At 41.0% G+C, this 25,396-nt stretch overlaps 1 protein-coding gene across 5 annotated transcripts in view; it reads left to right on the top strand.

Moving 5' to 3' along the window:
• The window catches only part of ambra1a (autophagy/beclin-1 regulator 1a), a 145,505-nt gene that overhangs the window by 9,997 nt on the left and 110,112 nt on the right, over nt 1-25,396 (top strand). For 4 of the 5 annotated variants that reach the window (XM_017709583.2, XM_037534499.1, XM_017709584.2 and 1 more), the window contains 6 exons: nt 1,318-1,384; nt 2,612-4,098; nt 6,777-6,863; nt 7,578-7,769; nt 22,706-22,786; nt 22,886-22,986. In XM_017709583.2, the coding sequence (XP_017565072.1) occupies nt 1,318-1,384; nt 2,612-4,098; nt 6,777-6,863; nt 7,578-7,769; nt 22,706-22,786; nt 22,886-22,986 (2,015 nt within the window). The remainder of the gene's footprint in view (nt 1-1,317; nt 1,385-2,611; nt 4,099-6,776; nt 6,864-7,577; nt 7,770-22,705; nt 22,787-22,885; nt 22,987-25,396) is intronic. The other variant, XM_017709585.2, reaches the window with a different exon arrangement.

Raw genomic sequence — 25,396 nt, 5'->3', positions numbered from 1 at the left:
GAAATATTAAATATACACATTCCTTGACTGCAGTAGAGGCCTGCAGTGCTTTAGTTCATCAATATTTTCTTTTTTGCAGTAATTTAGATGGAAGGTATAATGGAGCAATTTGCAAAATTGTTTTAGGGTATGGTGATTGACTTTATTCAGCTAGATTCTTGGTAAACTTGCTAGCATGGACATCTGAGGTGAGAGAGGTTCTACAGTAGTGACAAGAGATGCACGATATATATACTGAAATTGAGTATTGCGCCAATACCACACTTGTTTGCTTGTACTCATAAAAAATGTTCCTATACCAACATACAGATACCCTCTTTGATGTAAGCCAAGTGTACAAGCGCTGCAAACGAATGCAGAATGAACACATGCAGTGAAGGATGCTCACTCCATGACGTTCAGACAAAAATATCCATTGGCACTTTAAACCAAAAAAGTTGACATTTCTTACCAAAGTCCTTATATATATACTTTACTGTGTTTGACTGAGCACAATATTGAAATGCAAATGTTAATATTGTGATTTTTTGAGGAACAGGCTGTAGAGAGACCATATCCCTTGTGAATCACCACCTGGCTTTAGCTTCAGCCCACAGTGTTAGCAGCGCTGCCTAGTTTGTCTTTGTTTGATACTCAGCGCACAGTGAATTTTTAAAATGAAACAGCTTTATTTGTCCATAGACAGCTGTCTGAAGAGGCTGCGTTTCACGTATAAATGATAGGCTTTGTCCATATACAGTGGTCTTTTCAGATGGAGTGTAAGTCAGCAAAGAGCAAGATTTCTAAAATCACACAGAGTATGCCTGACTTGAGAGGACATTCAGTTCAGCTTTAGTTCAACCAGCCAATATAAATACTCCCAGCAAGATATAAAATTTGAAGCATGAGATTAACAGCTGTGATCAATTAGCTTCAGATGTGATTTCTGCTGTCAGTGTGCTACAGAGACTGCTATTGTAAGAGAGAGGTGAAGAGCAAAACTGTGACTTGTACTTTACCTACAGCTATACAGAAATGCTTTTCTGCCCAGTCTTCTCCACTGCAGTGCTACTCAATGTAAGGTAACTAATCTAGTATAGCTGGCTAATGCACTTGCTTTAAAATCAGTTACATTTTCATGATTTAATTTCTAAGGTACATTGCATTTATTTACACTGCTAACGACTTAATTGTAAGTAGGTTATTCAGTATAGTATCAAACTCTGTATTGGTGCTTACTAAAAATATGTACTTGTACTCGGTCTGACAAAACTAGTATTGTTGCATTCATTGAATCTTCTAACTGTGAGCACTTCACTTACTAGCATTGTCTTGTAGGTTGGTGAGATTTGATCCATTGGGTCACTATCTTCTGACTGCTATTGTGAACCCTTCAACCCAGCAGGTAGGTATTATGGTTAAACTAACACCTTTGGTTTTCATTTTCAGTTTAGTCCCTCCGGCACTGTACACAGGGTCTCTTCTACTAAGGAATAGATTGGACAGGCTGCCAGACCATTTTTGTGAACTGAAAGTACAATGATGACTATAGAACAGATGATCAGGTCAAAGTGGGGCTGTGAGGAAAGTATAAACCATGAGCTGTTGAAAGTGGGCACATAAAAGTAAAATGATAAATGCTCCAATAAATAAAATCTTGTTGAATTTAAATACAATTGTGGTTTCCTAATACAAATTGTGTCTACTAGTAAACAAGGCGATTTTACACTTGCTGTACATAAATTCTCATGATACTGGACTCATGAAGTGCATGAAATTGAAAAGAAATTTACACAGACTTTTGGATGGTGGAATGGTGGAAAGAGGGGTTTGCTCACCTGCCAAATTACATATATGTTGGTCTTGGGTCTAACAACCAGGAGGAATACACTTCATAGTCTAAACAGTGAATGGAGAAAGGAGAAAACTCCCTGTATCTTTGTTACCTATATTTGTGCTTTTACGCAGGACATTTACAAATCCCATTAAATAGGGTATCAACTCAAAGTGTGAATATCAAATTGTGTATATTAAAAATTGCTCAGCTTCTCTACCCAATTAATGACATTTGTTGTTTTTGGGAAACTGTGTCTGTGGCGAGATGCCCTATCTACTGTAAAACTGATCACACTGCAGTATTACCATTACGTAGTCCATTGCAAGTCATCTCTTTTCCCCTCATTCTACTACAATTCTTTAGTTACTGTATAAATTAAAATTTAAATCTCAAGTAGACTGGACAGTCAATTTGAAAGCGCTTTAATGGCATGCCATAGCACTAACACTTCCGAATAATAGTAAATGATAGAAAAAGCAAGAGGTGTGAAGTTTTTATTTTAGTTATTTCACATTTTTCCATGTAGAAACTTTTTGCTTCTGTTTTATGTGTATTTGCTGTGAAAAGGTAATGCTTTGAATTTACCTAATTCAGGAGTAAATTTTCACATTAATCAAACATAATACATTAATACAATTTTTGCCAGCCATAAGTGAACTAAAACACAGCATTTTGTTCATATATTTCATTAGTGTTGAAAGGAAGTACAGTTGAATCAGGTAATTTTATTGCATTTTTCTGCATAAAAGCAGTTGTTCTTAGGACAGTTGTGCGTTTCTTTTTCTGTGTATACAGCAGAGCGATGATGATGCAGAGATTCCAATGGACAGCGTAGAGCTAGCACATTTTCGGCAGCGTTCCTTTCTGCAGGCTCAACCTGTAAGACGTACCCCCATACTGCACAACTTCCTTCATATTCTCTCATCACGGAACCAGTCCCCTCAGGCAACAGACCTTCCCTCTGCAATCCCTCCTGACAGCATCGATTCACCTACTAGTCGTTATACAGCTGTGAGGGAACGCGCTAGGACACAATACCATGGTTGTGTCCAGCACCTAGGCATGGCCTGCTATTGCAGCCGCTGTTCTGCTGCAAGATTGTCCTCACCACCAGATGAAGATCCTCCAGACTCTGACTCTCTGGACAGCCAGTCACATGCCTCCACCTTTTCCTCCGCACGCACTGAGCCACGGCCAACACGGTTACCAAATGAGCCCCGCTCAGGTAATAGGCCCTCAGCGTTTAGCAGCGTGTATGCACGAGGAGGCTCTGTGCGAACACTGTCTTCTGCTTCTGGAAGAAGGACTGCAACCACACTGGGCAGAGCTGGGGAAGCAGATTGGATGGGCAACATGATGAGTGGTTATGGTGTGCTGCCCCCCAGGACTAGCGCCTCCTCCATCAGTCTGTTATCTGTTCTCCGCCAGCAAGAGAGTGCCAGCCAATCAAGTGTTTATACTTCTGCCTCTGAGAACAGGGGCTTCCCTGCTTCAGAGAGCTGGGCTCATAGTAGCAGTAGTGCATCTGGAACTGGGGCAAGTTCTAGCATGCATCACCATCTAGGGGAAAGCGGTCGCACAAGCCCTAGATCTATTCGAAGCGCACTTCAGTGTAACTTGAGGCGCTACTTTCTGGAGTATGAGCACATGCAAGACCTGGTGCAGCCTCTAAGTAGGGAAGGCGGTAGTCAGGAGGAGCAGACACAAGAACTTCTGAATAACAACATGGACCATGAACGTCCAGGGTCATCTCAGTATGACCCTCTTCAACCAAGGGAAAACACCCCTGAGCAGCCTGGTCCATCTCAATATCAGTCCCCTCATGGTGGGGAAGATGCTTCACATGGCCACCTTAATCGATGCAGGGTCTGCTACAACCTCTTCACCTACAACCAGGAAACACAGCGCTGGGAACGCACTCAGCAAGCGAACTCTAGCCAACAGGAGAGTCTGTCTTGGCGATCCCCAAGCCTTACCTTCCACAGTGTGACCCCACCAGCTCAACCTGAACCCCATTCCACCATAGAGATGGAACCTAACATTGATGTCCCAGGGCCTGACTCAGCCTTCGCACATGTTACAAGACCTGTATCAGCCTTTCCACGTGGCACTGTCTCTGGCCTGCACAGCGAGCAGACAGTGGGGCTGGTCTATAACCAGGAAACTGGCCAATGGGAGCGTGTTTACAGACAGTCTGCCACCCCTCGCTCTGAGAGTGTATCACAAGATGCCTTACACCAGGAAATGCCTGAAGACACGCCTGATGATGACTACCTACGCAGGTGAGGGAGCATCCATATGATGCAACATACCATCAAAATATTATATATTTAGAATCACATTGCGGTATCAGCTATAACTATTGACAAAATTCATCATTCGAAATTAGAAATAAGGATTGTCTGAAAATTTGCCTTATTTTATTATGGTATTGTTTCCATTTACAGTTATTAGAGCATTCAGCACTATAAAAGTACAGTATTTGTAGCTAAAAACTAAGCTTTAGTGTCCTGGTGTAATGCTGTAGCCACAGACTAATATCTTAGCCCTAAGCTATCATGCTGATCATGATACAATGCAATACACTGTAATGCACTGTGATAGAATTCAGTACATTCAGTACGTGTTGTATTGTTACATTCCTAATATTATGCTATTTATCAATTTTGAATTAAATCAATGAAAATGATAGAGCGATCTTGAGTGTTGCTACTCTATGACAAAAGAATCAACAACCCGAAATAGTTTTATATTGAGCTGTTTTCTTCTGATTTCTTATCCTAAAATTACACCAGAAATAAACATGACATTTTAAACATTGACCAGGCAGAAACCAAATTCCAAAAAAACTGTTATTTATTAATTGATAATTGTATTGAACTGTTCTTTCTAAATAATCTTAAGCTCTGAGCTTGTGGCATAAATTGCACTTAACTGTCATGTCCTGGATGCCATGCCAAGCATATAAAATGGAGAGTTAGTTCACAAGAATGCAGAAGTTGTATAGAATAGAATATTTTCATGGATGTGATATTTCATATCACATATCATATTTGGAAATGGTCAAGCAGTTCCTCTTCCTATCTTCTTGGACAATGGTTGTCATAATTTTTCATCGTTGTGCTTGTTTAGTTCTAGAAGAAAGTGATGTAACTTATATGTGGAATGTGTTACTCTTAGCATAAAATTAGAGACCTGATTTGTTGATGGATAATTATGCCTTCCTCTGGATATAAAGACATTAAGTCATTATTAGACTGTTATTTATCAGATTTGCTTGTAAATTTTCCTACAATGCCCACTTCCTTCCACAAGGAGGAGTGTTATTCTATATTATGTGTCTAGTCTTACTGCTTTCCAAAAACCAGCATCCATGACAATCTCAAGAGCTTTTTTGTCTGTCATTACCAGAAGAGCACTGAACTGACATTTGAACTTGCACATTTACTAGGTATGAATGTTAAATATGTTAAAATTATTATTTTTAAACCTTAGCATAAAATTATGAAGTCTATTTTTGGCTATGTTGATGTGTAATAAGGGACTATGTAAATTGCTGTAATTCTTTCTGCATGAATCTATCATAAATTAAGTCACTGATTTCCTTTTAGCTTGATTGTCCTTTACCAGCTGCTCTACTGAATGAATTATGCGTGTGCATATTAATATGTTTAATGTGAAGTTTCATTTACATAAGCTTTTTAAAAAAGAATGAATATACGTTTTAAGAAAACTCTTTGTTTTTAGAACCATCCGACCCATATCCTGAGAGAATTCTGTTTTGTTTGGATATCTGGAGGGATAGCAGTGGGGCTGCATGTCATGTAAAAATAACATACAACAGTTTATGCTCATATTGCAATGTTGAGAAAAATTGAGAAATGTTAACGTTAACCTGATTTAATTTGATCAGGCCTATTTACATTTGCTGGAAAATGTCTCGATTTATCAAATCACTGAAACTTAGGTGGAACATTTGGTGTTGTTCAGGTACTCACAACACTGAATTAAATGTTTTGTGATTTATTACACTGCTCATTTTCATGTTTCAGCCTTTTGTAATATCAAGCCAATATTGCAATAACAAATAACAAATTATATAATTGTGTAGCTCTAGATGGCAGTCCTATTTCCTTGGTCCACTCAGCCTGTCTGTGCTGCTGTATTGTGGTGTATAATGATAGTGCCTCTGGGGGCGACTCATGGGGCACCCAGCTATTTTGTGTTTTTGCTTTGTTCCAGTTTAGCGTGACACCTAGAATAGAATAATACTCTGCTGTGCTTTTTCAAAGGTTCACAGACAGCATGGGTGTCAGAAGCCTGTTTCTTTATTTGTCTCTTCATGCAGTTTATAGGTACATCTGATGAAGATGCCCGTCACGCTCTGTAAAAGTGAAAGAACAAAAACTGGATAAATTTGAGTCAGAATCAATGTTATGTTTTGTTGGGAGTGAAAGGGCAGAGAGTTGCATTTTAATGAAGAGCTCTGCACACACCCACACTGCTCTGCAACACGCACAGTACAGTACCCTAGAGCACCCATGTACACACAGTTGCTCTCATATCAGTGCTTAAAGCACTTTGAATGCAGTGTGTAAAGGCGAAGTCAGCTGTTTCTAAACTTGTTCTACAAACACGCCGCTAAATTCACAGAATATGCCTAAACTACTTTCACTCCTTGCTTATCTTTTTTTTCAGCCCATTCTGGCAAAATATTAACAAGACATTGCTGCTTGAGCTGCAGCAGATGATAATGGCCATACTAATCTTCCTGTGGAGATTAATGAGTCTTTTAATAATAGCTCAGATAGATAGTTCCCTGTCAGTGAACACAGAACTGTGTCTCTGTGGCTGTGATTGTTCTATAATTGTTCTTTTTTGTTTGAAACTCCAAACATTCATGCCTCTTAGCCTGTAAATATTAAAAAATGTTATGTTATTTTTTGCTTTTGTTTTATAGGAGACTGCTGGAGTCTTCTATCGTGTCCCTGTCTCGAAATGACCTTGTTGGATCGCGAGACCACCCCATCTACCCTGACCCTGCAAGGTTGGTCTTTCAAACAATATATAGAACCTCTTGTATGTAACATACTGTTATCATTATTGAAAATTACACAACTGTTTTTGATTTATTTGTAGTTCTTGTTTACTATTACAATGTAAATATAATGATCTTTAAAATTCAAAAGTGGAAACATAGCCTGCATTTCCTTTTAGGTGGAGCTTGGTTGCAGGTTTGAGGGGCCAGCTAAGAAGGATTATGTACAAGAGAAATTGCTGTAGTGAGGATGACAATCATCATGAGCTAAAATATATATAGACATAATACCTCAAGTACATCCTAGCAGATAGCATACCATGGCAGGGATTAACTTATTAAACACCTGTCATTTACTGCACTATGTATAGATGCCTGCGGTCTGGTGCAGATGGTTAAAGACCATCTTTTTTTGCAGTACTGAAAAATCCTTTCTTTACCATTGCCAACTTTACAACTGTAGTTGGCTAACTAGGTAAATATTACTCTATGCCAAGTTCCTAATTGTAGGAAGTTATAGCCTCTGCTGAAAATTTGTGCTAGCCTAAGGAGTGCTTTGTGAGTCTGTTTCATTTGTTTACGTTCCGACTCAAAACTTTCTATACATATTACAAACTCTGAACACATCATTGAGTTCCTCTGACTGTATATTGCAACTGTGTCCAGTACATGATTGAGTAAATTCTTTGTGTTTTGTGTGCGTGTGTGTGTGTGTGTCTGTAGGTTATCCCCTGCAGCATATTATGCCCAACGTATGATCCAGTATCTGTCTCGACGTGACAGTGTTCGACAGCTCTCTCTTCGCTACCCTAACAGACTTCGTCCACCGATCACAAATCCAGATGGACCTGTTCCCAACCCAGCCCCCAACCCACCCTCCAATATAGACACTGAGGTTGACTTTGAGGAGTTTGAGTGAGTAAATATGTACAAATTCTTGTTTTTTCCAAAGCAGTTCCCTGGTTCTTAAAACATTCCTAAAATGCTACAGTGGGAAGTAACTATGGGTAGGGCCAGTTTTTCTGCCTAGGGGGGCCCCCTGGTGTCAAGGATAATGACAGATTTCATAGTTGTGTATCAGAAAGGTATATTACACATTTCTACGGGCTGCATGGTACTCCGGTACACCTATACTGTGATGTTCAGTCCAAAGTGTGAGTGGTCAGGTCAACTCGATGAGCTACGTTATGTTTCTGTTATCCATGTGGACGTAGTAGCTGTGGCAGACTTGACAGGATCACTTTGAAGGGGGTCATTTAGTGGGGCAGTTCCCTGACAACCAATCTTCCTGCTGCACTAGACCCACTATGCTTCAAGCATACATTTATCATGGGGATAATTCAGAAAGTAAATAAGCAGACAGATTTCCTAAATGGGCCGTCATTGAGTGATTTGTTGTAAGCGTATCTGTTCTGTTGATTTTCTCCAGACTGTGGCTTGTTTGAAAAGATCTGCAGTGCATTTATCATCCTATATTTTTTATTTTTCTGCCTTTTTGTGGTGGGGAGGTGGGGGGGGGCTGCATACCCCTCCCTTCAAACAGAGCTTTTAATTAGTTTGCTAATGTTAGTTGCTTTGCTGGCTAACTTCAGTGTGAAGTTTCTCCAAGTTTAAACTCATTAAGATCTTTCTCAGATCTTTCGTATCCATAATGTTTATGTAGAAAGCCTAAATTCCAAAGGCAAGATGTTTTTCAACAATATGGTGGAGGAACTTCTGGGTTAACAATATGATTGCAAGTGGATGTCTACGAAAGTTTAACGTTAGGTTGCTGAAGGGTGAAATATGTGGTTTAGGTAAGGGATTCCTAAATTAGGTTTTGCTTGGGGGCCCTGGCAATGCTTAGAACCAGGTGTCAATTTCTGGCCTTTACAAAGATTGTGGCTCTTATTCATTTTTTACCTTTATTTTTACCCAGTTTTCTCCCACTTCTTCCACTTACTGAAAATCCCCAACAGCTAGGTAGGACTCACCTCACAACAGATCTGTGAAGGTAAAGGATAACGTGTTTGCATTGAAGGGAGAGTGGGGACAAAACCATTTTTCATGCAGAGAACTTGGCCAGTTATACTCTCGTGGACCTGGATTTGAACTAGCAATTACAAACATTCCAAAACTGTTCACAGTACATGGATGGAAACTGAATATATTGGTAATATGTTCATTTTAAGACTAATACTGTGTAAAATTATACAAAGAACTGTTACTATCCAAAATCTTCAGAATGCAAAATTTGTATCTTAAACCCCATGTTTGCCATTTTCATAAGGAGTAAGGTTTAACTTATTGTCAGAATTTGAAAAACAATATTTTTGCTTAAAATATTTAATCATTTTAAATAATCGCTCTACAAAAAAAGTCTGAATTGTTGCAGCCTTTGCCTTAAGAAATCTGCCTGTGGCCTGCTCCAAAATGAGAATGTCTACAAAACAGAATGGCAGTATGAATATCTGGTGCAAGCTTTCTTTCAAAATAGCCTTGTAAAAAGCACCCTGTACCCCGTAATATAGTTGAATGTGAATTTGGAAGATGTTAAAGCTGCCAATAGAACTCTGTTGTTTTGCAGTGAATTAAGACTTGCATTAAACCTGAACATAAAGGAATATCAACATTTAGGAGATCAGACAGTGTTTGTACTACTTGGTTCCAAACATACATAATATGTGGCCATTATTAGAATATGTGCCAGAACACAAGAATACTATCCTTAACAGAGCAAGTTACCCAAGTGATTTAATATGCTGTAAGAATGCTAGACTTATTTTGGATCTTTTTTATTCCAAATAAAATTGATATCTTATCCATATCTTAAAAAAATGGTGGAGGAGACACAGGTATCATTGAAAATAGACACTTCATTTGAGGAACAATGTTTTCCATACTGAAATCCTGTCAGTGAGAGAAATCTGTAATGGTCACCATCTTGCAAAGTCTTTCTCGAGCTTATCTTACATGTAAGTAAAGTTGTGTTTGCAAATGAAGCTGAGAGTAGGGTGAATTTTAACCCCCAAATTAGTGAAACCAGAGGACTGCATCTGAATTGGTAAAAAAAAAACCTGGAAGGTTGAGTTTATCAGAGACAGCCCGAAGAGGCATTAAAATGGACTTGATGATTAAGATGGGCCTGGTTTATTTTGTAACCCAAAAATACCCAAAATATGTTGAATACAGACAGAGCATGTGGTATTGAGTTATTACAATCTGAAAGAAAAAAAAGAATAATGCTGTCACCATAAAATGAAATGTGATGACCAGAGTTATTTATGTGTATGTGTGTTATTTATATGTATTCATATATATGTATAGATGAGTTTTGTCTAATTGCCTGAGCTAACGATTCTAGAGAAGCAAGAAAAACCTCATCTCATTCCCTTCTCAAGAGAGAACTATAAAGAGATCATTAGAACTGTGGAAACACCTGCTGGTTGGTTACTATAGATAGTTTGCATTGAATTAATGAAATTGGTTTAGCATAGGCCACAATCAGTACCACTTAAATCTATCAAAAGCTTTCATGATGTTTAAACTAAACACTGCATTGAGGCTATTGGTATCTCTACAGCCAGCGTCAGTTATATTCAGTATGTGCCTGACATTGTCTGAGGCTAGCCTGCCTTTAACAAGGCTGCTCTGATCATGATGTACTAGATCTGATAGAATCTTTGAATACATCTTATTGTCAGCGTTTAACAAGGACAAGGACCTATAGCTTCCACAGTCCAAGTGGTCCTTGCCACTCTTCAGCAGCTATGAGAGCAGATCTGCCCTCTGATCCTTGTGAAAATGGCCAACTTTCAGGGAGTAGTGATTGAGATCAATAACAATGCACCAACTAAATATCAAGGTTCTCAAGATATACCATCTAATCCTGGGCACTTTTGCTCCTTCATAGAGGCGCAGTAAAATTCAGTTCCTCTAAGTAATTTGAGAATTTAGTTGTTTTACCTCTATTATAGATAATGATGGGAGCTTTAAAGAATCCATGAATCTACTCATATCTGTTATATTACTGGGTGCTTCAGATTTGTGAAGTTCTCAGTAAAATTTATGGAAAACTTTATTCACCTGCAAGGGATGAGAATGATCAATCCTGGAAAATGATTCATGACATGAAGAAAAGAAAATTGTAGTCTCTTACATATGGATTCAAAATACACCAAGCATCCACAATATTTAAATCCACCATAATTAGAGTGGAAGAAGGGGTATTTCCAGCAGATCTATCTAAACAACCAACTGAAAGATTTATAGCTAAAGCTAACAGTTTACTTTTATCTTATCAAAAAGAGGAGATAAGACTTAATTGGGGCATACTCAGAAGCAAAGCAGTATTTAAATGCATTTATTGTAACTTTAGCTTAACAAAATCCACCATTAGAAACCCCACCCATTGCAACTAAGTGTAAATTTAGTTTCTTGTCAGCTGGAATTATAAGCCCTTTTGTTTTATTAGGGGCACAGGACTGTAATTATTCTGCAGTACTTACTATGAAACCTATGCACATCTTGTATAGATGCAGTATGAACCTCTTTCCTGTACCAAAATTAGACATTACATTCTTTTTAACATGTTTATTAACATTTGTACATTCCAAGATGTGAAACTATAATGACTCATGATACTCAACTATTTCACAGAATTATGTTGTTCATATCTCTAATCACACGCATAAGTAAAAGGCTACAGGACATCATGTACAACAACAGGTAATGATGTACATGAGGTAATAACATACTGCTATATAACTGTGAAGATTGGTACTGGTATGGCATGCTATCAAACATAAAGAAACTAAACTTGAAACTTTGCTAGCCAGCCATGAAGTAATGAAGAAAATGACCCTGCAAGACTATTTAAAAAGAGTCGTTCCTTAGATTCCATCCATCTGCAAAGCCACAAACATTTAGAAGTGAACTGTGCAAAGTGCCCAAATGAGCAAACTGAGCTTAGCTAACTCATGCGAAAGCTATCACAATGCACTTAAGGTAGCGTGCCGACTGCTAAATAGGATCTTAGAGTGCATTGTAAAATCTTCTGAATAAAAGAAGAGATAATGTGTCTCAGAGTTTAACACTATCTTCAGACTGATGGTGTAGAACAAAAAAAGTTCTGAATGTCTTTCTGCTTGAGCACTGTGATGTGGGGCTAGTAAGCTTTGCGCTTTTAAACTGTCACACCAGAATAATCTGTGAAGAACAGGTTTATCATGTAGAACTGATTGTATAAAATCTTGATGTCCAGTTGCCTGTAAGCCTTCAGGATCACTAACTGATTGTTATACCCCGAGATTGAAGATGAGTGTTCTTGGTTTAGCTGATGAACTCTCACAGCAATTGTAAACTCTGTGACCTCTTTCAGTTTCAGTGACCCCTCTCTGTGGGAACCAAATCAGCTAACTATATCAACAGCAGCATCAGTTTAGACATATCAGCAGCTGCTGAGTCTCACTGAGCAGGAGCTGTATGTGTTAGCTTCATGCACAGAGTTAAAACCAAAGCGATGATGGTATTTTAGCTTAGTGAACCAAATAAGTCACGTTTTTTGTTTTTTATGCTTTCTGTGTGGTTTCTGATGATTTCCCCAAACTTGCACCTGCTTAGGGGGAGGTGTAAATATTTAGTGACTAAGCTTAACATTAAAACTAGTTTGTGTGGTACAAGTCGTTTTGATTTAGTAATACATAAACCTGAACTTAGTAAACACTTACATTGCAACTAGCCTACATTTAAACTCTGCTGATGCAACTGGCCACAGATGTAGATTATTTCAGAATTCACGATCCACCAGTTCTGCTTTCTCTCTGTCTTACTATTGAACAACCTGCACTAGATCTGTGCTAAATGTAAAGAGCTCTGTCTCCACTCCAACCAGTCTCTGCTTAAAGGGTTCATGTCCTTATGTATCGCCTTTACATTCCCACATATCTTTTGTAAGGTTTGCCTCAGCTTATAAATCAGTGTCGCTAGATTCTGTTGTGGAAGCCTCCAGGTGTAGCTGTGGCCAAAAGCTTGTTGAGCCACCAGCTTCTTGGGAGCGGTTTGAGGGGCTTCACTCAAGCTGTTCTCAGTGGGGGTGGGAAAAATGAGCGACATGCCTCATTCACAGGAGTCAGGGCCAGAGGCCTCTGGCTTGTCAGACTCCATTTTCCTGGTGGAGGTCACTGAGGTAGTTGGCAAGCTCCTCAGGGGCGAGGCACTGGAGGTGGATGAGATTCACCCAGAAATGTTTAAGGCTCTGGATGTTGTGGAGCTCTCATGGCTGAAATGCCTCTGCAATGTTGAGGTGGTTCTGGCATCTGATTAGGATGCCATCTGGTTTATCACGCGCTGCCTGCTGGAACAAGACCCCAGTGTTGTCCTGCTAGAGGAATTATATCTTCAGGTTGGCCTGGGAGTGGTGTGGGGGCCCCCAGAATAAGTAGGAGGAAGTTGTGGGGGACGAGGTTGTCTGGGATTCTCTGCTCTTCCAGCTACTACTGTGATCATAGCTGGATTAAGTGGTTCATGATGATGATGATGATGATGATGATGATGATAGCTATGATAGTGATAGGGTTCTCAACAAGCTTGCTTGCAACAATAACAGATAGTGAACCAGAGGACTTATTAGCATCGACCAGTTTTTTTGTTGTTATTGATTTGATGGAGGAGAAAGGGTTATGGGCACATGCCTTCTGCAGATCTCCTCTCTTCGTTCTGAGAGAGTTCGGTGGGAAATAGAACAAGTTTGCTTACTATTATTGTAAAATAAAGCAACGTGGCTGTGGAGCTCAAGAAAGGCAGAAATCTCAGCACCCAGAAGCACTAACAAATAAGGAATATTTAGAAGAAAAAAAAACTTAAGAATTTACACGATCCAATTTATGTCAAGGTTATTAAGATCTACCTATGTTGACTCAGTGACATGCAAGGGATTTCCTATGTCTTCTTCCAACAATGCATGTTGACTGCTTGAGTTTCCTGATGGAACTGAGTTTCAAGTTGTAGTGGCTGAAACCTTCCCCTATGAAATGGGAAAACCCTCAAATAAATAAGCGCATTACACACTAGTGAGCACACACACACTAGTGGGCAGTGAATGTATTTGCCCAGAGCGGTGGGCAGCCCTATCCACAGCACCCAGAGAACAGTTTGGGGTTAGCTGCCTTGCTTAAGGACACCTCAGTCATGTACTGTCAGCTCTGGGAATCGAACCAGCGACATTCCGGTTACAGGGCTGATTCCCTAACCTCCAGCCCACGACTGCCCCATAAGTCTGATATGGTGCAGTAGTTCTGACGCCTGAGGTGCCAGAATGTAACTGTTGCACAATTTAAGGCGGAATGGGAAATTTTGCTAGTTAGCTATTGAAACATCAGCACACTACTAAAGATTTTTATGCTTGTCATTAAGAATAATACACCATAATACCATATGCCATAATACACTGAAACAACTTTAAACTAAGAAACTACAATGGTTATCATAATTTTTTAACCTAGAAAATTCTTACATTTGTGGATTTCTTTGGTTGCTTGCTCAGCCATCGCCCTGTTTTTTTTTCCTCTTAAGCATGAACTGAGGGCTAAGGGCTAAGTGGTGGGGCAAGGGGTGAAATGGGATTGATCTTAAGAAAACTTTGTACCCTGCCACATGAGGGGCAGTCTATCAGTATGGAACAAGTGCAGTCCTTAATTGATGCAACAATTGGTCTCTTTCCCTTTCACAGCTGTTTTCAGTGGTAATGACTTTACATGATGGAAGTTCATACCCCTTGTACTTGTCCTGTATATACACCTGCAAGGACTATCTGAAGAAACTTTCATTTTTTTGTGCTTGCATCCAAATCCAGCAGCTCGAGTGAAAGTGAATAGGAGTCTGGGATGGTCTTGGGATGTCTCTTTAGTTTTGAGTGGATAGTGCCTAATTTGAAACAAACCTCACTCCACTCAGAGGGCTTTTTACTTGATATCTGCTTCTTTATCATTAGTTTATCAATTTGAGTTTAACTACTCTGGTCACAGATGCTTGGCCAAAAATCAAACTCATCTCTTCACAATTATTTTAAAGCTCGTCTGTCGTTTTTTCCAGCTTCAGCTCAAACTGCAGGAAAGACATGAGAGCAATGAGCCTGTAAGACGTCAAAGGTTAAAACAGGCAGGTTACGCTGACCATACTGCACTGACATGCTGCAGGAAGAAGAGGAAAGTCAACTCTACTGACAGATTCTCTCGTTTCATCGTAGAATGCATTCTTACCAGCAGTGAACTGAACAGGGTTCAGTTGGAAGTGGACTGAGACCCGCGGGTTTTGCCGGACCAGTTCAGGTGTTTGATATAGACCTGAATACGGTTGGAATGTTCACACGCGTCAAAACGGGAACGAACTAAAGAAAAAGTTTGATAGGTCTGCACCGAACAAGGTAGGCAAAAGCACCCTGAGAAACTGCAATGCTTTTATTTAGATGTCTTTACCAGCCCACTACGAAGTAAACATCCACCATAGACAGAGCACACACCCCACATACTTGCACATATTTGGGGGGGGGGGGGGGGGGGGGGGGGGGGGGGGATTGTAATTTTACAATTCAAATGGAGTGAAAATCTAGAAAAACTCTGGATTTCTGCTTGATCAGAAGTCTCTGGATGTTTCGAAGACAGAGGTGTAGCTATGGAAGTGTAAATACCCACCCCCCAAGTGGTAGCTTTATTTCACTTTTTAAGCTGTTATTTTCTGCGAGGAATTCATCTTCTGTGTGAGACAGCTGTAGTCATAACATGTTGCTCCCACTTTATTAAAAAAAATTTGCTTGAGCATCATGCTGTGTATTTTGTGCAGTGCACAAACACTTGTGAAGTGTTCTTCACAAGATGTCATTTTCTGAGGTATTATCACCTACCAAGCTGGCGTGCTCATGTGTTTTTTGTTTTTGTTTTTTTGTCATTTTTGTGTTTTCACATGGATGGCGGAAATTTTTGAAAACTATTTGTCTTGGAATGGACAAGGATTTTTTAAAACTGAAAAAAATAAATTGCATTTTTAAAATATTTGGATATGTGTGGATTAGGTCTTAGTCTTCCTCTTTTCCGTTTCTTATTTTCCTTTATTGTTTTTTGAATACCCAATACCTCTCTGGCCCCAAGTCCATGTTGCAGCTGTGTTCATCCATCTAACACACATTACTGGTTTCTGTTGTGCCAGTCCATGGTCCCTCCATATACTCGGAAGCATTATAAAGCCTCAAGAGTGCCTTTGCTGTGCTGTATTGGTCCTTGAGGGTCCATGAATCCATAGTTCTCCTGCGGAGGGCAGCACAGTTTACTGAATAACACAGTGCAGAGAGGCAACAGTTTCTCTCTCTCTCTCTCTCTCTCTCTCTCTCTCTCTCTCTCTCTCTCTCTCTCTCTCTCTCCCCCTCTCCCCCCTTCTCCCTCTCCCCTTTCTCATGTCGCTTTCTCATTCCCTTCTCCATGCTGCCCCATTGGATTTAGTTCCTCAGCTGTATTGGCAGGCTGTGTTACAATACTAAGAATACAGCCAGTCATTTTAAAACGATGTGTTAATTTAGTCTTGCAACGTCCACTCGATTGGTCAAGGGGGTTTTCTCACACATCCTGAGATAGTATTTTTCTGTGTTGCAGATTAACTAACAGCAGTGCCCTAAAAATAGTGGAGAGTTTGGAATCTACAGAAGCTCTATGATTTTTGACCCTGTAGCCAGTTGTGCAGACATGGAGCTATCAGAAAATGTATAAGGTATATAGTAGAAAAATAGTTTAATTTTTAATAGGAATATACAGTATCTTACCAAAGTGAGTACACCCCTCACATTTCTACAAATATTTTATTATGTCTTTTCATGGGTCAACATTATAGAAATTAAACTGGGATATAACTTAAATTAGACAGTGTACTGCTTGTATAGCAGTATAGATTTACTGTCCTCTGAAAAAACATCTCAACTCACAGCCATTAATGTCTAAATATCTGGCAACACGAGTGAGTACACCTCACAGTGAACATGTCCAAATTGTGCTCAAAGTGTCAATAATTTGTGTGACCACCATTATTATCTAGCACTGCCTTAACCCTCTTGGGCATTGAATTCACCAGAGCTGTACAGGTTGCTACTGGAATCCTCTTCTACCCCTCCATTATGACATCATGAAGCTGGTGGATGTTAGACACCTTGCATTCCTCCTTCTTGAGTATGTCCCACAGGTGCTCAATTGGGTTTAGGTCTGGAGACATACTTGACCAATCCATCATCTTTACCTTCAGCAAGGCCGTTGTCATCTTGTCATCAGGTGTGTTTGGGGTTGTTATCGTGTTGGAAATCTGCCATGCGGCGCAGTTTCTGAGGGGATCATGCTCTGCTTCAGAAAATCACAGTACATGTTGGAATTCATGCTTCCCTCAATGAACCGCAGCTCGCTAGTGCCAGCAGCACTCATGCAGCTCTAGACCATGATGCTACCACCACCATGCTTGACAATAGACAAGAGACAGTTGTCTTGGTACTCCTCACCAGGGTGCTACCACACATGTTGGACACCATCTGAGCCAAACAAGTTTATCTTGGTCTTGTCAGACCACAGGACATGGTTCCAGTAATCCATGTTCTTGGACTGCTTGTCTTCAGCAAACTGTTTGTGGGCTTTCTTGTGCGTCAGCTTCAGAAAAGGCTTCTTTCTGGGATGACGGCCATACAGACAGATATGACGCATTGTGCGGCATATGGTCTGAGCACTGACAGGCTGACTTCCCTCTTCTTCAACCTCTGCAGTAGTGCTGGCTGCACACATGCGTCTATTTTTTGAAGCCAACCTCTGGTTATGACACTGAACATGTGAACCCAACTTCTTTGATCGACCCTGGTGAGGCCTGTTCCCGAGTGGAACCTGTCCTGGAAAACCACTGTATGACCTTGGCCATCTTGCTATAGCTCAGTTTCAGGGTGTTAACAATCTTCTTATAGCCTAGGCCGTTTGTGGAGAGCAACAATTCTATTTCTCACATCCTCAGAGAGTTCTTTGCCATGAGGTGCCATGTTGAATGTCAGTGGTCGGAGAAAATCTGCAACAAACACCACCTTCAGTACCGCATTGTGGAGTCTTGTGACCGCTTTTCTCCAGGGATTCTCATGCGGGTTCATAACGATTGGATCTTGCGCCTTCAGCTCTGTGTTCAGCACCTGGGACAGCACATTGAGCAAGTCAAATAGCTGTGCATCACAGGCAACATTCCCAGTTGTTGTTGCAACTTTCTGTGTTGATAACTTTTTGAACCACAAGAGATATTGCAAATCTGATTGCAGCAATCAATTTCTGAGACAATTCTGGTCTTCTGATTTCTGATATGGTACACTGTGAATTTCCCCGCTGTGGGACTAATAAAGGATTATCTTATCTTATCTTATGACCATCTTCCCAATGGAAAAACTTGCCGTTGATTCAATACGGCAGCTTTCAAGATGGCGGCCATGTTCCGGACATAGTCTAAGTTTTTTCCATGTTGTGATATGTCATTTTCCCTTTTGTTTCTGAAATAAAAGGGTGTCCTGTGTCCTGTGACAACAGCAAGTCAGCCACAAAGTGGTAGGCCACATAAAATGACAGAGCAGGGTCAGCAGATGCTGAGGCACATAGTGTGCAGAGGTCGCCAACTTTCTGCAGAGTCAATTACTACAGACCTCCAAACTTCAGGTGGCCTTCAGAAAAGCTCAAGAATCTTCATCATATTAAACCCTATGTATGTATGTATGTATGTATGTATGTGTGTGTGTGTGTGTGTGTGTGTGTGTGTGTGTGTGTGTATGTGTTTATTTATTTATTTATTTATTTATGGTAAATTGTTGGCCAGCGCCTTCACAGGCACATTGGATGAAATGCCCCTGCTCCAAACTCAAAATGCACATTTGCAAACACATCATTGTTCACAACCCTTTCCGCTACCCTCACTTATACATATAGACCTAGGTACCTACACACGCACACATGCACACTCGCAGGGACCCTTAGCGGAACCTTTATCTTAACGACAACAACAAAATAAATTTGCTGTAAAAATTGCCCATATTTCAAGCAATATTTACACATCACATCTGCCATTTTTTAAACAAGTACCGCATTTGTAGATGAGGCCAAAGTAGATTTAATAAACTGACAAAATTTAAACTCCCAGTTTAAGAACGGCTGTTTTACACTTCACATAAGCCAGGTGCAGTAGAACTTCAAAACTACAACTTTTATCTACAGCAATGATTCACATGCAGGCTTGACAAACTATTTTAAAACACATGATATACTGCAATTTTCTCTTTGAAAACTCCACATTTCCACCTGCCAAAAAGTCTTTTCTTTCTACCGCACCATAATCAGCAGTATGCTTGATACTTACAGGACCTGAGTGCCTGTTCTGAATAGCACTTGCTGTTACTGTGTGGGTTGCTGATGACGGCTCTCTGTGCGCATACACATGTGTTGCTATTCCATGTGTGTGAGACATTGCATCCAAAGTGTCACACATTGCATCAGACAATCAGATGTTAAATCACATAAAATATCTGTAGCTAAAAAGGCTTCCAGATCCTTCACCTGCCTAAATATAGCAACGTTAGTATGGAGAGCAGGAACAATATCTTCTTTTAAATGTTTTGAACTGCTTTTTGATCATCTTCCAGTGCTCATCAGAGCTGGTTTCCTTAGATCTCTGTGTCATGTCACAGTGCCACTGGCCAGTTTGGGGGAACAAAGGCTCACATACAGGGAGTAGAGCTTGTCGTTGCATCATGTTTTTATTTATTTATTTATATTTTATTTAAAGTGTGAACATTCAGTCTGCCCGACGTATAGGAGAGGGACTCTTTAGTCAGTGTAGAAGTATTCCTTAAAGCACCAGGGAACCTGAATCTGTGGCTTTCAAATTAGGTGTTTGTGCAATGTAGACCCTATGTACATTTATCTACATTTACATCAGTGGCATAGAAATTTGAGAGTCTTGGACAGAGGCATGTCAATCTAGCTGCTTGTTATAATAGACCACACCCTAGTTTAGGTCTGATTAGCGAGTTCAGCTAGTTTTTGAGTTTTTTCCATTGGATTTTTTCCAACTTTAGGGATGTATAACATTTGTAATTGGTGATTTATATTTGATTGAAAGCATCAGGATTGCTAATAAGTTCAAACAAATTTTAATACAATATGCAACACTCTCTGAAAAATGTATATGTAAATATATGAAAAATTCTTATATTTCTTATATATTTTGTTGAGCATAAGTATAAGTTGTTAATGAGACGTGTGTGTGTGTGTGTGTGTGTGTGTGTGTGTGTGTGTATATATATATATATATATATATATATATATATATATATATATATATATATATATATATATATATATATATAAACCCAATTCCAATGAAGTTGGGATGTTGTGTAAAACATAAAAACAGGATACAATGATTTGCAAATCCTTTTCAACCTATATTCAACCTATATTCAATACACTACAAAGACATTTAATGTTCAAATGGATAAACTTTATTGTTTTTAGCAAATATTCACTCACTTTGAAATTGATGCCTGCAACACGTTCCAAAGAAGTTGGGACAGGTGCATGTTTACCACTGTGTTACATCACCTTTCCTTTTAATGACACTCAATAAGCGTTTGGGAACTGAGGACACTAATTGTTGGAGCTTTGTAGGTGGAATTCTTTCCCATTCTTGCTTGATGTACAACTTCAGTTGCTCAACAGTCCGGGGTCTCCGTTGTCGTATTTTGCGCTTCATAACGTGCCACACATTGTCAGTGGGAGACCGGTCAGTCTAGTAGGCCAGTCTAGTACCCGCACTCTTTTACTATGAAGCCGCGCTGTTGTAACACGTGCAGAATGTGGCTTGGCATTGTCTTGCTGAAATAAGCAGGGACATCCTGAAAAAGGCGTTGTTTGGATGGCAGCATATGTTGCTCCAAAACCTGTATGTACCTTTCAGCATTAATGGTGCCTTCACAGATGTGCAAGTTACCCATGCCATGGGCACTAACACACCCCCAAACCATCAGAGATGCTGGCTTTTGAACTTTGCGCTGATAACAATCCAGACAGTCCTTTTCCTCTTTGGCCTGGAGGACACGACGTCCAAGATTTTCAAAAACAATTTGAAATCTGGACTCGTCAGACCACAGGACACTTTTCCACTTTGCGTTAGTCCATCTCAGATGAGCTCGGTCCCAGAGAAGCTGGCGGCATTTCTGGGTGTTGTTGATATATGGCTTTTGCTTTGCATTGCAGAGTTTTAACTTACGCTTGTAGGTGGAGCGACGAACTGTGTTCAGTGACAGTGGTTTTCTGAAGTGTCCCATGTGGTAATATCCGTTACAGAATGATGTTGGTGTTTAATGCAGTGCCGCCTGAGGGGTCGAAGGTCACGGGCATTCAGTGTTGGTTTTCTGCCTTGCTGCTTACTTGCAGAGATTTCTCCAGATTCTCTGAATCTTTTGATGATATTATGGACTGTAGATGATGAAATGTATGTTGAGAAACTTTGTTCTTAAACTGTTGGACTATTTGCTCACGCAGTTGTTCACAAAGTGGTGAACCTCGCCCCATCCTTGTTTGTGAATGACCGAGCCTTTCAGGGATGCTCCCTTTATACCCAATCATGACACTCACCTGTCTCCAATTAACCCGTTCACCTGTGAAATGTTCCAAACAGGTGTTTTTTTAAGCATTCCTCAACTTTCCAAATCTTTTGTTGCCCCTGTCCCAACTTCTTAGGAACGTGTTGCAGGCATCAATTTCAAAATGAGTGAATATTTGCAAAAAACAATAAAGTTTATCCATTTGAACATTAAATATCTTGTCTTTGTAGTGTATTCAATTGAATATAGGTTGAAAAGGATTTGCAAATCATTGTATTCTGTTTATATATATATATATATATATATATATATATATATATATATATATATATATATATATATATATATATATATATATATATATATATAATTGTTGTTGGAAGAAAATCTTGTATCTCCAAAATGATACTTTACTGGAGAAGTGAATACTCTACTGTTAATGTAAGACAATGGAATGTTTTTTCCAAGTAATTTTGGGTCATTTCTTTTGGTCCATTCATTCTTAAATTTACACACAAAATAAATGCCAACCGGCATTTTCAAAAAATGACAAAAACTGACAAATAACAATAATGGAGAACTTTATAGTTTGCACAGTGCAGTCAGGCAGGTAATGTTCTCCTGGCTTTTGGCAAACCCACACTCATCTGTCAGACTGCTAAATAGAGAAGCATGATTTATCTCTCTACAGAATATGTTTCCACTCCTCTAGAGTCCAGTTGCAGTTTGTTTTACATCACTCCGTCTAACGCTTGGCATTGTGCTTGGTGATGCAAGACTTGCATGCAGCTGCTCGGCCATGGAAAGCCATGCCATGGCTGACCTGCTTTGGTTCATAACTGCTTCCGCTTTTCAGTAATACTGCACAGTGTGCACAGTTGGTCTTTGAATTTCTAGGAAGGAAGAAACTTCATGAACTGAATTGTTGCAATGGTGACATCCTATTACAGTTCCACGCTCGAATTCAGTGAGCTCTTTAGAATGACCCGTTCTTTCACAAATCTTTGTAAAGGCAGACTGCATACAACTGTATACATTTATGAAACCCTTGAATTCAGTGATTAATAGCTGTGCCCCAATACTTTTGTATGTATATATTTATGTGTCTGTGTCTGTGTCTGTGTGTGTGTGTGTGTGTGTGTGTGTGTGTGTGTGTTTAGGTTGTCTTATTGAGGATTCTAATTGACCTAAACTCTATCATGTGTGTGTGTGCATAATTATACAGGAGTGGCGGAGATAGAAACAGACACAGGGCCCCACGTAATGCACGAATGTCTGCACCCTCCCTTGGTCGATTTGTTCCCAGGTAAGCTCAAAAGTCACTCTAGGCCTCTGCTTATTTATTTTATTTTATTTTATTTTATTTTTATGAACTTTTTTCACATCATGCTATCACCCTCTGTAGGCGTTTCCTCCTTCCTGAATATTTGCCTTATGCTGGAATCTTCCATGAGAGAGGACAGCCGGGCCTGGCTACACACTCCTCAGTCAACAGGGTTCTGGCAGGTACACACATCCTCTTATATCAACATAAATGTTCTCGTAGGTCCAAGGCCTAACTACTATTTTGCTGCTGTAATAATGAACTGTTATATGGGAGCAGAAAGCCTGTAAGTGTCACTGAGTAGCAGGCTAAGATTAGCTGAGCTGGAGCAGGTAAGTGTTTGCTCAACAAGCTTCTTGCTCTGGCCCACGTGCCACACACTCCGCTCCACGTGTTCCAGGTACCACACAGGACCAAACCCACACACACCAAACACAGGTCTCACATGAAACCCGAATCAGCTGATGCTATTTCTATGGGAATTGTTTGTGGCTGTTGGTCTGTTTAAGCAGCTTTAGGCCATGGATAGATAGTTTCATTTACTGTTAGTTACTAGTTTTACCTTATTACCATTAGAAGGCTACAGTTCAAGTCCTATTAAAAGTAAATTTTACAACTTTTTCAATATTATTTGTAAAAAGGAAATCCATCCATCCATCTATCCATCCATCCATTATCTTCCGCTTGTCCGGGGTTCGGGTCGCGGGGGCAGCATCCTAAGCAATGAAGCCCAGACCTCCCTTTCCCCAGCCACTTCCACCAGCTCTCCAAGGGGGATTCCGAGGCGCTCCCAGGCCAGCTGGGCGATATAGTCGCGCCAGCGTGTCCTGGGTCTTCCCCGGGGTCTCCTCCCAGGTGGACTCGCCTGTGACACCTCCCGAGGGAGGCGTCCAGGAGGCATCCTAACCAGATGACCGAACCACCTCAGCTGGCTCCTCTCGACGTGAAGAAGCAGCGGCTCTACTCCGAGTCCCTCCCGGATGACTGAACTTCTCACCCTATCTCTAAGGGAGAGTCCAGACACCCTGCGGAGGAAACTCATTTCGGCCGCTTGTATTCGCGATCTCATTCTTTCGGTCATTACCCAAAGCTCATGACCATAGGTGAGGGTGGGAACGTAGATCGACCGGTAAATCGAGAGCCTTGCCTTATGGCTCAGCTCTTTCTTTACCACAACAGACCAGTAAAGAGCCTGCATCACTGCTGACCCAGCACCAATCCGCCTGTCAATCTCCCGCTCCCTTGTACCATCACTCGTGAACAAGACCCCGAGATACTTGAACTCCTCCACTTGAGGCAAGAGCCTATCCCCGACCCAGAGAGGGCTCTCCACCCTTTTCCGCCTGAGAACCATGGTCTCGGATTTAGAGGTACTGATTCTCATCCCAGCCACTTCACACTCGGCTGCAAACCGATCCAGCGAAAGCTGAAGTTCGCGGCCTGATGTCCCCAATAGGACCACATCATCTGCAAACAGCAGTGATGTGACCCTGAGGTCACCAAACCGGACACCCTCCATCCCTTGACTGCGCCTAGAAATTCTATCCATAAAAATTATGAATAGAATCGGTGACAAAGGGCAGCCCTGACGGAGTCCAACTCTCACTGGGAACGAGCCTGACTTACTGCCGGCTATGCGAACCAAACTCCAGCTTTGTTTGTACAGGGCCTGAATGGCTCGTAGCAAAGAGCCATGTACCCCGTACTCCCGAAGCACCTCCCACAGAATACCCCGGGGAACACAGTCGAATGCCTTCTCCAGATCCACAAAGCACATGTGGACTGGTTGGGCAAACTCCCATGAACCCTCCAGAATCCTGGAGAGGGTGAAGAGTTGGTCCAGTGTTCCACGACCAGGGCGGAACCCGCACTGTTCCTCCTGGATCCGAGGTTCGACTATAAGCCGGACTCTCTTCTCCAGTACCCCTGCATAGACCTTGCCAGGGAGGCTGAGGAGTGTGATTCCCCTGTAGTTGGAACACACCCTCCGGTCCCCTTTTTTAAAAAGAGGCACCACCACCCCAGTCTGCCAATCCAGTGGCACCGCCCCCGATGTCCACGCAATGTTGAAAAGGCGTGTCAGCCAAGACAGCCCCACAACATCCAGAGCCTTGAGGAACTCAGGGCGGATCTCATCCACCCCTGGAGCCTTGCCACCAAGGAGCTTCTTAACTACCTTAGCGACTTCGGCCTCAGTAATGGACAAGCCTATTCCCATGTCCCCAGACTCAGCCTCCTCACTGGAGAACGTGTCGGTGGGATTGAGAAGGTCCTCAAAGTATTCCTTCCACCGCCCAATGACGTCTTCAGTCGAAGTCAGCAGCACACCATCTCCACTATATACAGTGCTAGTGGCACACTGCTTTCCCCTTCTGAGTCGCCTGACGGTTTGCCAGAATCTTTTCGGAGCCGACTTAAAGTCAGTTTCCAAGGCCTCACCAAACTCCTCCCATACACGGGTTTTTGCCTTGGCAACAACTGAAGCCGCAGATCGCTTGGCCTGTCGATACCTGCCAGCTGCCTCTGGTGTCCCACAGGCCAACCATGCCCGGTAGGACTCCTTCTTCAGCTTGACGGCATCTCTCACCTGGG

This window comes from Pygocentrus nattereri, chromosome 25 (assembly GCF_015220715.1).
Source record: "Pygocentrus nattereri isolate fPygNat1 chromosome 25, fPygNat1.pri, whole genome shotgun sequence".
NCBI lineage: Eukaryota > Metazoa > Chordata > Actinopteri > Characiformes > Serrasalmidae > Pygocentrus > Pygocentrus nattereri.
This window is presented reverse-complemented; position numbering and strand designations above follow the sequence as displayed.